The sequence below is a fragment of the Pseudophryne corroboree genome, chromosome 4 (genome assembly GCF_028390025.1).
Source record: "Pseudophryne corroboree isolate aPseCor3 chromosome 4, aPseCor3.hap2, whole genome shotgun sequence".
Taxonomy (NCBI): domain Eukaryota; kingdom Metazoa; phylum Chordata; class Amphibia; order Anura; family Myobatrachidae; genus Pseudophryne; species Pseudophryne corroboree.
In genome coordinates, this window is record NC_086447.1 from 535,872,417 (window position 1) to 535,887,982 (window position 15,566).

The 15,566-nt window shown below is 44.5% G+C and overlaps 1 protein-coding gene across 1 annotated transcript in view; it reads left to right on the forward strand.

The window, feature by feature from the left end:
- ENPP1 (ectonucleotide pyrophosphatase/phosphodiesterase 1) overlaps window positions 1–15,566 on the forward strand; it is a 277,653-nt gene that overhangs the window by 119,063 nt on the left and 143,024 nt on the right. The window contains exons 7-8 of the mRNA XM_063917308.1: window positions 685–764; window positions 8,779–8,898. Of these exons, the coding sequence (XP_063773378.1) occupies window positions 685–764; window positions 8,779–8,898 (200 nt within the window). The remainder of the gene's footprint in view (window positions 1–684; window positions 765–8,778; window positions 8,899–15,566) is intronic.

Below are 15,566 nucleotides of genomic sequence, written 5' to 3' on the forward strand. Positions count from 1 at the left end.
TGCAACTACCCCCAGTCCTCACTCAACTCTGCAGTCCTCACTCAACTCTGATGTTCATTTACAAATAAAATGCTCAGAACTACACACCTCATTATTTGTAAAACTGTATTGCTTTTATTTTTGTTCTTGTTCTGTTTTTCAAATTGGTATGCTGATATTTTTCAATGTAGTTTATAAGTGTTGCAAACTGTGTGATGACCCACTAATATGGGTATCCGGACTCTAGGTTGACATCACTTAGGTCGACACCTGAAATAGGTCAACATGGAAAAAGGTCGACATGAGTTTACATTTTTTTTTTACTTTTTCTTACTATACGATCCACGTGGATCGAACGATAACCTGTGTTACCGGCAACCGAAGCATGGCGAGCGAAGCGAGCCATACGAGGGGACATGGTGCACTAATTGGGGTTCCCGGTCACATTAGAGAAAACGACACCCCAAAAAATTAAAAACTCATGTTGACTTTTTTCCATATCGATCTTGTTCATGTCGACCTTTTGTCCATATCGACCTATTTCAGGCGTCGACATAAGGTGTGTCGACCAATTGGTGTCGACCTTGAATCTCAGACCCCTAATATGATGGGTCTGTTGCTGTCTTAAACTAGCCCTGAACAATTGTTGTTTAGCCTCTATATAACTTTATAACTTTATTATTTCCTTTTTCTTCCATTTTTTAGAACAATATGGGACATACACTCGTGCTTTAAGGCCTGTGTATCCATCAAAAACATTCCCCAACCATTACAGTATTGTCACAGTAAGTTATTTGATTTATTGAATATCTGAATGTATAACACATTTACCACGTTATAAGTTTAGATCAGGGCTACATAAACCTGCTCCTGGACTTGACGCACTGGCATATATATATGCAATGGGTGCAGTGTGTGCACTCCACACAGGCCCCTGGGGTCCACACCACACACCAGGCACCCTGCACCCTGGGCCACACCACAACCGTGCACTCAGTTTTTCAAGAGTGTAAACGGGAATTCTGTGGCGCTGTGTAGATTGTTGCTAATTAAATAATGCCTATAGTCAGCAGCCAACTGGAAAGAGACTTGCCAGTCTCTTTAGTTAAAAAAACACAATATAGATACAGTTGGCGCTTAAGTTAGGCAAATTACAATCAATTAAATAAAAGTTAATAAAAAATTGTCATAGACATACATACATGTACTGCATTTACATATACATATAAAAAAGGGAATTTAAATAGTAATCCTATATAGATATATCATTACATTCACAGGTAAAAGGTACCACTTTCTTGACACTTAAACCTGGGTGTGAAGCATAGAGATTAGATTGTTACCATCCATAGGTAATAGCCAGTAAAGTTTTTAGATGGTAGTTAGCTGTGCTTAAAGTGGGCCTAGAGAGGTGGTGGAACTCACTCCCCCCTCCCCTGTAGCCCATGCAATAAAGCTATTGGCCCTCATCATGAGTTGTTCGCTCGCACATGCTAGGCCGCCGCCCTCTGGGAGTGTATCTTAGCTTAGCAGAATAGCGAACGAAAGATTAGCAGAACTGCTACTAAATAATTCTTTGCAGTTTCTGAGTAGCTCCAGACCTACTCACAGATTGCGATCAGCTCAGTCCGTTTAGTTCCTGGTTTGACGTCGCAAACACGCCCTGCGTTCGGCCAGCCACTCCCCCATTTCTCCAGACACTCCCGCGTTTTTCCCTGACACGCCTGCGTTTTTTAGCACACTCTCGGAAAACGCTCAGTTACCACCCAGAAACACCCCTTTCCTGTCAATCACTCACCGATCAGCAGTGCGACTGAAAAGCGCAGCAGAATCCACAGCAAATCTACTAAGTTTTTAGTTAAATAACTAAGCGCATGTGCCCTGCGTGCCTTGCGCATGCGCATTTTGCAACAATAGCACCCCCAATACACATGATGCCGACAGTAGTAGCACCCCGTAATACACAATGCCCACAGCAGTAGCGCCCCTTTTACAATGCCCACAGTAGTAGTGCTCCTTATGCAATGTCCACTGTACTGGTAGTGCCCACAGTGGTAGTGCCCCTTATATAGAGCCCATAGTAGTGGTGCCCCTTATGTCCCCAGGAGTGATGCCCCTTATGAAGTGCCCCCATTACAATGCCCTCATTAGTAGTGCCCCCATTAGTAATGCCCCTGTTTAGTTTCATCAGGCGAGTCAGGGGAATGGAGAGCCACTTTCCCTGACTGCGCATAGGCTGTTACATGGATCCCGACACCTGCTGCATCCAAGACCGGAGGTGCGGCCTCTAGTGATCTGTGTAGAGATGTGGGCGGGCGGAGGTGGGGCAGCCATTGATAAGCCTGCAAGGCTGGCTATGATCCTCCTTTTGATCCTCCTTAAGTGCTTCTGTGGCTGGGTAAAGTGGGCAGTAGGAGGCGGAACTAGTTCCGCCTTCAATTTGAAGTGACGGAACGCAGTTCCGCCCCATTCTGGCCCACTTTAACCCCTGGTAGTTAGTGTCTGTAGTCATTTATTAGCAGAAACATTCAGTTGTCACAGTCTATCTCATTTCTCAACGCTAAAGTGATAACAAAGCTTAGGGAAGGATAGCGCCTAGCGCAGGTGAATACCGGGTGTGTTTACTTCTCCCATTCTACATGTATAAAAAGTTTAATCCAGAGTATGACAGTGGGAACTGAATATGCACTATGCACTAACCAGCGCAGGCAGCGTAGAGGTCTTACCAGTGAGAATGTGCACCGTCCCAGATTTCCCCGTTCTCCCGGGTAACACAGCACCAGCACTCTCCAATGTGTTATAGATGACATGGTCCTGCAGTAGTTACGATAGCGAGATGTCTGGCCTCACTAAATATAGGGCTGTAAATTGGTGGTCACATCCATTAGGTGAAGCGCAGTCCAATTTGATAAAGCTCCTGTGCATGTAAGGTCATTCTTTTGTATCCTCAACACTTTTCCCTGCACTCAGGCAGGTTTTTCAAGAGGCAAAAGGATCATTCAGATATATGAGCTACCAGTGACGTGCGGTGGGGTGAGGCAGGTGAGGCAGAGCCTTTCCTGTCATACTTACGTCTAAACCAGAGTTTTGACTGAATAAAGTATATGAAAAATATATCTTGGACATAATGCCACAAAGCATTAGTAGTACTACTTACTGTACACATAGAAATGGAACTGCGCTCATCTGATTTGGCTCCATCGCAACCGTGCACTCCCGGTGCGGCTAGGTCATCCGGCACCTAGTCACACTACGGGAGTGCACAGAGATGCTCCCATTGCAGTGAATAGGGCGCATCAACGTCTCACATGCACGCGCATCACGAACGCTACGTTAGGCATGCCTAGGCGGGTGCACCCTGGCAGAGACGGAACCACGATTAGCATGGCTCCATCTGTAATGCCAGAGTAGTAGTAGTGGTGTCCGTACACCACATAATGCCACAAAGTAGTAGTAATAGTGCACCTTACACATAATGCCACAGAGTACAAGTAGTGCCCCTTACACATAATGCCAGAGTATTAGTAGTACCTTTACACATAATGCTATAGTAGTCGTAGTTTCCTTACATGTAATGCTACAGAGTAGTATTAGTAGTGTCCCTTACACATAATGCCAGAAGGTATTAGTAGTGCCACTTACACATAATGCTACATAGTAGTAGTACATAGCAAAGGGGGCCTGGCACAGGCTGCACCACACTATTTACAGCACCTGATCCCCAAGCACTCATAGAACGTGGAACCGGCTGCTAGTGCCATGACAGGTCCTAGTGCCTGCTGACTCTATCAAATCTGACAGAGAGAGCAGCAATGCTGCTGTTGGATTCTGTAAAAAAATAAAAAAAATAAAACAAAATGGCAGAAACGATATGGAATCTGACAGTGCTTACATTTTTTACACTGTGTCTCTATACAACAGGTTCTCAAACTCTGTCTTCAGGACCCCACACAGTGCATGTTTTGCAGGTCTCCTCATAAAATCACAAGTGAAGTACTGTATTTAGTGCCACCTGTGGACCTTTTAAAAATGTGTCTGTGAGAAATAAATACACCTGTGCACCTCCTGGGTTACCTGGAAAATGTTGACTGTGGGACCAAGTTTGAGAACCTACAGTATACTCTGTACTGACTTAGTTATCCTGGTGGCAAGCCATCAAGACCATTATGACCTCAATTTAATGTAATGCTTCCCAGAGGGCCCCAGCTGGCTGGCCAGCACTTTGTCTCCTGACTTAAGTATGTACTTGTGTATTAAGGCTCCATTATGACCTCAATTTAATGTAATGCTTCCCAGAAGGCCCCAGTGTTTCCATTAATTCTATTTGGTACAGCATTTCAAGGGCTCTTGTAAGTGCACTTTCAACTTTACCTCATCTGTCTTCAGTGCTTTACCTTTGGTATCCATGCTTCTCTTCACTAGCCAACTCCAATGTACAGTGGAGGAATACTTCTGCTCTTCTCGCTACAAGTGCTCTCAACTGAGACATAACCCCTGTCCATTTACGTCAGCCAGAAGTGCTGAAGTGGTATTGTCTCCACTGTTGCTCCCCAGAGTATCAAAACTTCTCTACTAGTGGGTATAACTATTTCATCTATTTAGCATATTCCCATTGCGTAATGGGCAAGAATTTCCACACACCCTTTTTTGTTTGCACACAGAAATCCAGGCAAGATAGAAAGTGCATCAACGTCAAGCTGATACTTCAGGCTGATGTCTCAAACAGTTTCTGGATGCAGCTATTTTTTTTTGTGGTGTGCGTAAACCTCAAAGTAGACTCCATACAAGCATTCATGGAGCTTGTCTTCTATTGCCAACATTAATACCAGAAAACTAGTGTATAGGGTAATTCCCTTTGCTGAGAGCCAGTCCTTGGCTGACAGGCATGTGTGCCATTATGTTTCTGATACAGGACAGCCCCTACCCCCTCCAGAGAAGCCTCCACATGTAACAGGTATGGCCTAACCCAATCATCATAAATTTATGTAGGTCATATGAGTGTTGAGAGTCTGCATTGCTTGCTCACACTACATGGTTCATCTCTCTCTCTTGGAGTAGTGGGGCACAAGTATGTACTTGTAAAATCCAGATATTACTGCAGTACTCTTAGCTTCCTTGATCTGGGCCAGTTGATAAAATTCTCTACTTTAGCTGGATCTGTGGCCACTCCTGGCTGATAAAATGTCCCATGGACTTGCAGAGCTGAAACTTCTCCAGGGATGGTTTGAGACCATGCCCCACATGCCAGCCTAGCATATTGAGCAACCTCCTATTGTTCTCTTGCAGAGTGCTCTTAAACACAATCAGGTTATCTGTATAGACCAACACCTCCTGAAAGTTCATGTCCCTGGCCACTCTTTGCATGCATCTTGGGAATATTGTTGGGGCTTCCGACAGTCTCTTTGGCATCCTGATAAACCGATATAACCCCTTGAGGGAAAATTAATGCTGCCTTTCAGTCTATACACAAATACAGTAGATGACAGCATTCTAGTTCCTGGTTACCATTAAGGAAAATCATATATGATTTCAGAATTATCACCCCATAGTCTAGGAGGCCCAACCTAGAGTATGCTGCTGATCTATTTTCATGTATTCTAGTCCTAGCCTTCTTGAATGCTATTGGAAAGGGTTTTATCCAACAACTGTATGCAGTGCTCCATTACGGGTGCTAGCCTTAGATCCTAGTTTCCTAAAGAAGACCCATGTCACCCTTCATCATTTCATTGGTCATCCACTTTTGTTCTGATAGTGGGTTTTCACTCCCCTGGAATCCAGCACCCACTTTTTTTTCTATCTTCTTTTGATTCTTTTGATAAGCTACCAAGAATATTGGGTAAGTAGTTAGGGTTTTGAAGTAATCGTCTTCCCCTATTTTCTAACCTTATGCAGGTGTCCCAGAACACTTTCATGCATGCCAATGATAATCAACACCTATTATGATTCTGCTGCAGCCACTGAACAAAGTAGGGCCAAGAGGGGTAAGTTACAGTACCTTTCACACCAGCTACCATTTTGGGACATTTGAGATAGATGGTTGTGTAGCTGAGGTAAAAATGGCTTTTGGTAGCTTAGCCACAAACAATGATTCTAAACCTTGGCTGCAAGGACACATGAGAGAAATATTGCAATTGCTCATTACGATTGATACCTGACTATGAAGGAGGATGGTCCCCACTCCAAGGGTTTGTTTGTAGCTGTCCAGTAGCAATAAATCATGATTTCCCTGGGGACCTGTGATGGAAACTATTGGCCCCTACCCATATCCAGTCTTTCTCTCTCTTGTGTCGTAACAGAGGTTCTTATGCTCTTCACTACTTCAGGCACTCTCATGATATGTGGAATGCAATACGAAAAACAAGTCTTCTGGACTGACTCATTTCTCTCTTTACTCCTTACTCTTACTCTTTACTCTTTATTCCATTTGTTCTGCCTTTCATACAGTCAGCCATCTCCCTCTGGCCATTCAGTTGATTTTTGGGACTGTGCCACCGGAAGCTTTGCTGTTTTTTCTTCTTATTGATCATCTTCTGGATCTCCTCCCGTGACTCTGTGCTTCTCGTTTAGGGACACTACCACCATCCTTTTCACCATCCATCCTTGAGTTTCCAGTAATTTCTCCTTTTTGGTGCATCTCCTTCATGACTTTTCAGAATAAGCAGTGGTTTTTCCCAAGCTCCGGACCGTGCATATCAGCTTTTGTGCAACTGAATCTTTAGTCAGGGACCCTCTATAATGAAATTGACAAAATCAATGCTTATCTACTTCATCACCTTTAGCCACAATGCGGAATATAGGTATGTCCAGCTGGTATATGTAGTTGAAAGTCTTGGACACCTTCTCCCCAGGTTCTTGCAACATTGCTGGCAGCTGGCTAATTAGGTTCATAATTTCTTCCTGTAACTGAGAAGTATCCTCTAGACTAATGTTTCCCAAAATTAATCCGCAAGATATATTAACAGTCCAGGTTTTAATGCTATCCTTGCTTGAGCACAGGTAATTTAATTAGTACCGCAGTCGGGATCGGTATGTGATGCCGGAGCACGGGATGCCGAATGTCAGCAAACTGACATCGGCATCCTGGGCGCTGGAATGTCAGCATACAGACATCGGCATCCCGGGCGCTGGAATACTGGCTCGCTGCACTCGCCATGCTGTGGATTCGGTGGCGAGCTTACACAGGTTCTATTCTCCCTCTATGGGTGTCATGGACACCCAAAGAGGGGGACTCTCCTACCTCGCCGGTATTCAGGTGGCGGTATAGTACCCCTGTCGGAATCCTGGTGTCTGTATTGAGACAGCTGGGATGCCAACGGGTGGTATGTTAACCGCATACCCCTCAGTCACATTGGTTTAGCTGCTTTATCCTGGGAAGTGTGTTGTTTGTTGCTCCACAGTGTTCCTCAGTGCACTTATATTTTACTCTGGTATCCTTAACACAATACTTGTTCATCTTGGACCTCTGGCATCAGTCCTATCAAATATTCCTCAGTTCTCTATTTGCTCCAGGTTTGCCTCATTCACTCCCCTTTATGTTGGCCATTTATTTCACCAATGACGGCTGACTATTTCAATTACCTTTTCTTCCATATGCCACCCGGTACTTCATCAGGCTACCTCTGTTCACTCATCCTGTTGTGATCATCTGATCCAAGCCTTCTATGTCTAAAGCTGGGCATACACTATACCATTATCTGGCAGTTAATATGTGGTTGGAATGAAAACCTAGTAATGGATGAGAGCAGCTGACAATCGACCATTTGCTACCAATCTCTGGAAAATGGCCAAAACCTGTCTGCGATTTAACCAATTTGTATAAACGACAGGTTTTGTATATTTTCCAGTGTTTGGTAGCAAATGGTTGATTGTAAATTGGTCTCATCCATTACCAGGTTTTCATTCCAACCATAGATTATCTTCCAGATAATTGTATAGTGTATGCCTATGTTAAGCAATAATCCCCTGCATCTCTCTGCTCACAGTTCAGTACCAGGCTGCCAGGGTGAAAATATAGGATGGAATTCTTTTCAATCATGGATGTATGACAAGGCCTCTTATCAGTGCCAGTCCTTGAGCCCAGGCCTACACAGCCAAAAATACAAACATTGGCATGGCACTGATGCTGTGTTGGATATATGACTGGTCTGCGCATGGCCTCAAGGCAGGAAATTGAATGCATCAGTTTGCTAAATGTTGACATAAGGTTGTGTTCTCGTAAGTGCAAACAGATGCAGACCCTCAGAGAGAAACACACATACTGTAAGCCTGTCAAAGTTGCAAAAATTTTGCGTGCCTGGGCCAGGAGCCAATACACAATGAAGATGAATGTCATCAATACTAGATAACAGATGCTGATTGCAGATTCACTGCTGAAGTTGACCAGTTCTTTCTTCATTGCTCGTACATATATTATACGGTTTTGTAAACCTATTTTAGCAAGTTTTTTTTCCTCTTAGAGCAAATGCATATTTTATTATCAAAATAAGTGTACAAAATTATGCGGAGGTGTATCTGATGCATGACGTACACTTGGTGCATATACTACTGGTGCATCATTGGGGACATACATATTAAGTGATATGGCTTCTCTGACATGTTCTGGCATTCTACTACTAAACTGACCTTCTGATCTTTATGTATATCATGTATGTTCTTTAATTTCCTGGGTCTAAAATTAAATAAAATAAAATTTTTGGACACATGATTAGAACTTCTATTGTGTTTCATTTTCTGCATTTTATGTAGACACAGTATGTACAAAATAAATACTTTTTCATGAATATGCTCTTCTGATTCCAGGGCCTCTACCCAGAGTCGCATGGCCTTGTGGACAACAAAATGTACGACCCTCACAGGAATACGTTTTTCACCCTGAGAAATGCTGAGAAATTTCACCCTACATGGTACCAAGGAGAACCTGTATGTGTAACTCAAACCAAAACACTTATGCCAGTATTTTTAACTCTTAGGCACATTTAGCAACAAGTTTTAGTTATTTAAAACTCGTTGCATATGATAAATGGTGCTCCAGCCAATCAGCTCCTGACTGTCATGGTTTGGAAAAAAATTACATGATTGGCTGGAGCACCATTTATCATACGCAACAAGTTTTAAATAGCTAAAATTTGTTCATAAATGGGGCCCTAAAGGCTTAATAAATATGATGCACTAATAAGGTTATCATGTATGTTATATACTGCCACCAAAGCTATACCTACTGTAATTGGCACCTTTGCATGCTAATTGTTAATGAAGATGAATGTGGTCAGTATTCAGTTGTCACTCTGCCTCCTGGTGCCTCATGTACAGTAGCGGATCTTGCCACGAGCAAGCAGGACTTTTGCCCGGGGCGCCGCCTTCCGGAGGGCGCTGGCGCCATCCGGAGGGCGCCGCACCATGGCAAGATCCGCCACTGCTGCCCGCTGTGTCCCCCGTCCGCCTCCGCTGCCCACTGTGTCCCCGCCTCCTGTGAATGGAACTAGACGCGTAGCGTCTAGTTTCCCTTCGTGGAGTGTACCTTTGCTGAGCGGTGCGCGATGACGTCATCGCGCACCGCACAGCAAAAGGTCCTCTCCATGAAAGGAAACTAGACGCTACGCGTCTAGTTTCCCTTCGTGGAGAGGACCTTTTGCTGTGCGGTGCGCAATGACGTCATCGCGCACCGCTCAGCAGTCAAGCGGCGCTAGTAATGTACAGGGGGCGTAACTGACCACGCCCCCTGTATTAGGCCACGCCCCATTTCCTGCCCGGGGCGCCGAGCGGGCTTGAACCGGCCCTGCTCATGTATAGTTCTGAGGGGTCGGGTATGCGTTACCGCAGCTTGGGATTCCGGCAGTTGGTATAAACCCCTTGTGGGCTCACTGCGTTTGCCACGGGTTCTATTCCCACTCTATGGGTGTCGTGGACACCCACGAGTGGGAATAGTACCTGCTAGTCGGCATGCCGACTGTTGGGATTTACAGGGGTGCGGGATGTAGCCGTCGGTAATGTCTCTCACATAATTACATCCCATTCTGAGAGGCAGGCTACTAACTGAGAGCTAATTAGTGTTGGCTCCAGAGGTGGGACCACAGCACACTCCAAAATTCAAATGGGGGGGCCACACCAACTGCCACCCCAAACGCTGCCAAAAATTGCCGGCCTGGACTCACTGGCAGTAGGTGTGGCTTTCCTATTTGAATTTAGTACTGCATTACAGCCCCACCTCTGGAGCCACCACTGGAAATAATACTTTAAGTAGTAGCTTTTCAGTCAACACACCTCAAAGACCATATACTGGAAGTTTCAAAAGCTTCTTATGGTTTGTTGTAAAACAAATGTGTATCATGATGGACAGCGTTTTGTAGGTCTCCTTTCCAAATGTTGTGTATCACAATACCCACCTGTTTCACTTATTTTGAGCTTTTAAAATATATGCTATCACTTTTAGGGCAACATTCAATTAGCAAGGGCAATATACCATGCAGGGAAAGGGTGGAAGGGGTCGAAGCTATTCAATTACAGCAACTTCTGCGTACAGTGCAGTCTGCAAGCGGGTTGTAATTGAATAGTCCCAACAGATCAATAAGACCGCAGTTAATTACTGCTGCTAACTGAATCTGGTTCTAATTGTTGGATAAGTGGCGCTTATTCAAAGCACCACCACTGTTTTGTTTTCAAATTAAAAGTGATAGAAGGAAACAGACCTTATTGCAAGACTATAAGCCTGATTCATGTTTGTAAGTAAAGCAGAAAAGCAAACAAGTGGGCAGACTAAGTTGCACTGCAGGGGGGGGGGGGGGGGGGGGGGCTAAAGTAGAAACTGAAAAACTATTAGCAAAGGAAAGCAAAGCGAATCCCAAAAAATTATTTAAATATATTAATAGCAAGAGATTAAAGAAGGAGAGTATAGGCCCTTTAAAAGACAAGTTGGGAGTCTTAAGAAAAAATAATAATGACATAGCGGACACGCTAAATGAATTTTTTTTCAACAGTATTTACTAGAGAGGACCCAATTCAGGGACTAACACACAATCTCAATAATGAGAATATCCCACTGATAGGTATTTATTTAAGCGAGGAGGTAGTCTGTGACCGATTAAAACATTTAAAGATTAATAAGTCACCAGGTCCCGATGGAATTTACCCAAGGGTTCTAATGGAGCTTCACTCTGAACTTGCAAAACCGCTATTTTTGATCTTTAAGGATTCAGTAATATCAGGTATGGTTCCCAAAGACTGGCGTATAGCGGAAGTAGTGCCTGTATTCAAAAAGGGAAGTAAAGCTGAACCGGGTAATTATAGACTAGTTAGTCTTACATCTATAGTGGGGAAAGTATTGGAAGCTATTCTAAGAGATAGTATTCAGAAGTTCCTTGAAGTCAATAAGGTCATTAAAAGGAATCAACATGGATTTGTGAAGGACAGATCCTGTCAAACCAACTTACTTGGCTTTTATGAAACAGTAAGTGCAAACTTAGATCAGGGTAAAGAGGTGGATGTAATCTTTTTAGACTTTGCGAAAGCTTTCGATACTGTACCACACATGAGACTTCTCTACAAGCTACAAGAAATAGGGATAGGAAGCACAATATGCACTTGGCTCAAAAATTGGTTAGATAATAGGCAGCAGCGCGTTGTGGTTAATGGATCCTTTTCAAATTGGACTGAAGTGTTAAGTGGTGTGCCACAAGGCTCAGTATTAGGACCGCTATTGTTCAATATTTTCATTAACGACCTAACAGAAGGTCTAGAGAGCATGGTGTAAATTTTTGCAGATGATACCAAATTGTGTAAAGTTATAAATACGGAGGGGGATGCTGAGTCGCTTCAGAATGACTTAGTTAAATTAGAAGCATGGCAGCGAAATGGAGAATGCGCTTCAATACAGGCAAGTGTAAGGTAAGTGTAAGGTCACTGTGGTAACCAGAACAAAAATAACACCTACATACTAAATGGGGTAAAATTAGAGGATTCTGTACTGGAAAAGGACTTGGGTGTCATAGATCGCAAACTAAGCAGTAGTACCCAAAGTAGGGTTGCAGCAAAGAAGGCTAATAAGATATTAGCATGCATAAAACGGGGAATTGATGCTAGGGACGAGAGTGTTATACTCCGGTTGTATAAATCACTAGTGAGGCCACACCTTGAACACTGTGTACAATTCTGGGCACCATACTACAAAAAGGATATCCTGGAGCTAGAAAAGGTTCAGAGGCAGGCGACCAAACTGATTAAGGGCATGGAGACGCTGGAATACGAGGAAAGGCTTGCAAGGCTAGGCATGTTTACTTTGGAAAAGAGGAGACTAAGAGGGGACATGATCAACATCTACAAATATATAAGGGGACAATACACAGATCTTGCGCAGGACCTGTTTTTGGTTAGATCAACACAGAGAACTCGTGGACACTCGCTCAGGTTAGAGGAGATTCCGCACAATACGACGTAAAGGCTTTTTCACGGTAAGGACGATACGTGTTTGGAATTCCCTGCCTGAGGGAGTTGTAATGGCGGACTCAGTCAACACCTTTAAGAACGGATTAGATAAATTCCTAATGGATAAGGATATCCAGGGTTATGGTGCATAGTCACACACTATAGTTATTATAAAAAAGAGGGATAAAACGTAATGGCGGACATCAGCATCAGTCAAAATTTTATACCAAATAATCCTGCATAGGAGACCACAAATAGGTTGAACTCGATGGACAAATTGTCTCTTTTCAACCTTAGATACTATGTTACTATGTTACTATGTTAAAAATAAAGCTGGCTAACATTTGTGGGCTGTGTGCAAAAGCAGCCAGTATTTACTCTGCACAGAAAAAATATAAATGTATTTGCTCCCCTTGCATGGCAATATGGTTTGTTCCAGACACAAAGTTACTTGCTTTTATTTGCTTTACATGCAAACATGAATCAGGCCCTGTTGGTTACCCTAAAAGAAACTTCTTGTCTCCTGGAGCATCACAGGAGGCAGCTTGTCATTAAGGCTCCAGGAGTTTTGAGAAAGGGTCACTGACAGCATCTTGTCAATGGTGGGTAGAATCTTTACTAACAAAGGCCAAGGTAGCAGTGCACTCTGAGAACAGTGCACACCATTTGAAAGGCCACCTGAAGGGTGGTGCAAAGGGCAGTGGTAGATCTTCTGCTACTCTAGAGGGGTGCAGTAGTTATGAGACCCCAGTCTAATCCTCAAATATTTCCAACAGATCATGTATAGGCACAATTATCAATACACCTATCTCAACCCCTTCAGGATAAAAATAAAAAGCAATTGGTTAGGGATCAATGGATTGACCTCCTATACTGCAAGGTTGCTTGTCAGCCAGCACATGTCATTGTTGGGATTCTGTATGATATCTTTGCTGACGGGATGCTGGCGGTCAGCATACCGATGCCAGCATCCCGATGTCACGATCCGGGTATCTGGACGCCATTACTTACCCTTCAGATGCCTCCTAAGGCGGGCTCAGCGTTCCAGGACCGGATTCCGCTGTTCCTGAGTTTCCACATACAGAGTGGTCTTTTCATCAGCCGCGGCCTCCGCTGTGCCCGCGTGGTTAAATGTGCATCTATCAGCCTGGCGTCTCCTGTCTCCGGTGGCCGGCGCCGCCATTACTGTTTCCCAGACCACATGGATTACAAACCAAACTTCCCTCCAAGTGTCTGCATGGGCGCAGCCATCTTGGATTCTGTCATCTGATCATTTCCACCAATCTGCTGTCTGTGTTGTTGATTTGCATAATTGCCTAGCCAACCCCTTCCTTGCTGCAGGTATAAGTAAGCTGTACCTGAGCAAGGAAGACGTCAGTGCTTTGGTTGTCAAACCTAGTTCCTGTTTGTCTCTCTTCTATGATTGTCTTCCAGGTTCCAGCTCCTGTCTCAAGACTTCCACCATAGAGACCCGCACCAGCATTCCACCTGCGGTGTAGCCTGACTCTCCAATCCATTGTGGATTCATCTGTTTCCAGCTACAACACTACCTGCTTCCAGCCTCAGCTTCCAGCAGAGTACAGCTTCCCTTAAAGGGCCGGTGTCCTTTCTACACTTTACCACTCTCCACCGGAATTATTATTTCTCCGCTCTCAAGTTCTACATTTCAGTTCACATTTCATCGCTCCCAAAGTTCATTTATTATTTAACTGGTTCCAGCCAGTATCCACTCCGTGCTAACAACAGTCTGGTTCCAGCCAGTATCCACAGCAGCTGTTTTACCTTCAGCAACCCAGCTCTTCCTGGAACACCAGCTGGTATAATCCTGGGTTATCTCCATTGCTACAGCCGGGCCTGGTAAGGACTTTCCATCTAGAAGATCATAAGAACTATCTCACACTACCAGTGCCCTGTGGCTCCTGCCATGCTGTAGTACTCAGGAACTGTATTTATTCTTTGCTGACTTTTACGTTTTCTTTTATTGCTGCTGTGATGCGGAGTTGTCATAATAAACATCATTGACTTTTATCTAAGTTGTCGTGGTCACGCCTTCGGGCAGTTATTATTCATGTTACTTACATGTCCAGGGGTCTGATACAACCTCCCAGGTTCCGGTACATCTCAGCCCCTACAACTGAGGCTGCCTCCCGTCAGCTCAGGCCCTCAGTTGTGACAGTAAGCACTGACCTAATGAATCCAGCCGGAGACCAGGATCAAGCGGCCAGGCCGATGCAAGAACTGGCAGCCCGACTAGAACATCAGGAGGCTGCACAGGGCCACATCATCCGCTGTCTCCAGGATCTCTCTACTCGGCTGGATGGGATTCAGACAACTCTCCGTGGATCAGGCGCGTCTGGTGCGTCAACCACAGTGACTCCAGCTATAACCCCACCCACCTTACCCATTTCTGCTCCACGTCTTCATCTTCCAACGCCAGCAAAATTTGACGGATCTCCAAGATTCTGCAGGGGATTTCTCAACCAGTGTGAGATTCAGTTTGAGCTACAACCTGGCAATTTTCCCAGTGACCGTACAAAAATTGCCTACATTATTTCTCTTCTCAGTGGCTCAGCCCTTGATTGGGCATCACCGTTATGGGAGAGGTCCGACACCCTGCTATCTTCTTACACTGCATTTGTGTCAACATTCAGGCGCATCTTCGACGAGCCAGGCCGGGTAACTTCAGCTTCGTCTGAGATTCTCCGTTTACGCCAGGAATCACGTACTGTAGGACAATATCTTATACAGTTCCAGATCCTGGCATCCGAACTGGCATGGAACGACGAGGCCCTGTATGCTGCATTCTGGCATGGTTTATCCGAGCGTATTAAAGATGAGTTAGCTACCAGAGACTTACCCTCCAAGTTAGATGAGCTAATCTCACTTTGTACGAAAGTTGACTTGCGTTTCAGAGAGAGAGCAACTGAGCGTGGAAGATCATCTGCTCCAAAATCTTCTACTCCTCCTCCTCGCCAACTGTCACCAACTACAGATGAACCCATGCAAATTGGTCGTTCCCGTTTAACTCCTGCTGAGCGCCGAAGACGTCTCTCCGAGTTTCTCTGTCTGTATTGTGCAGCTCCGTCTCACACCATTAATGCCTGTCCCAAACGTCCGGGAAACTCCAAATCCTAGCTCGCCAAGGAGAGGGCCGGCTAGGAGTAATGATC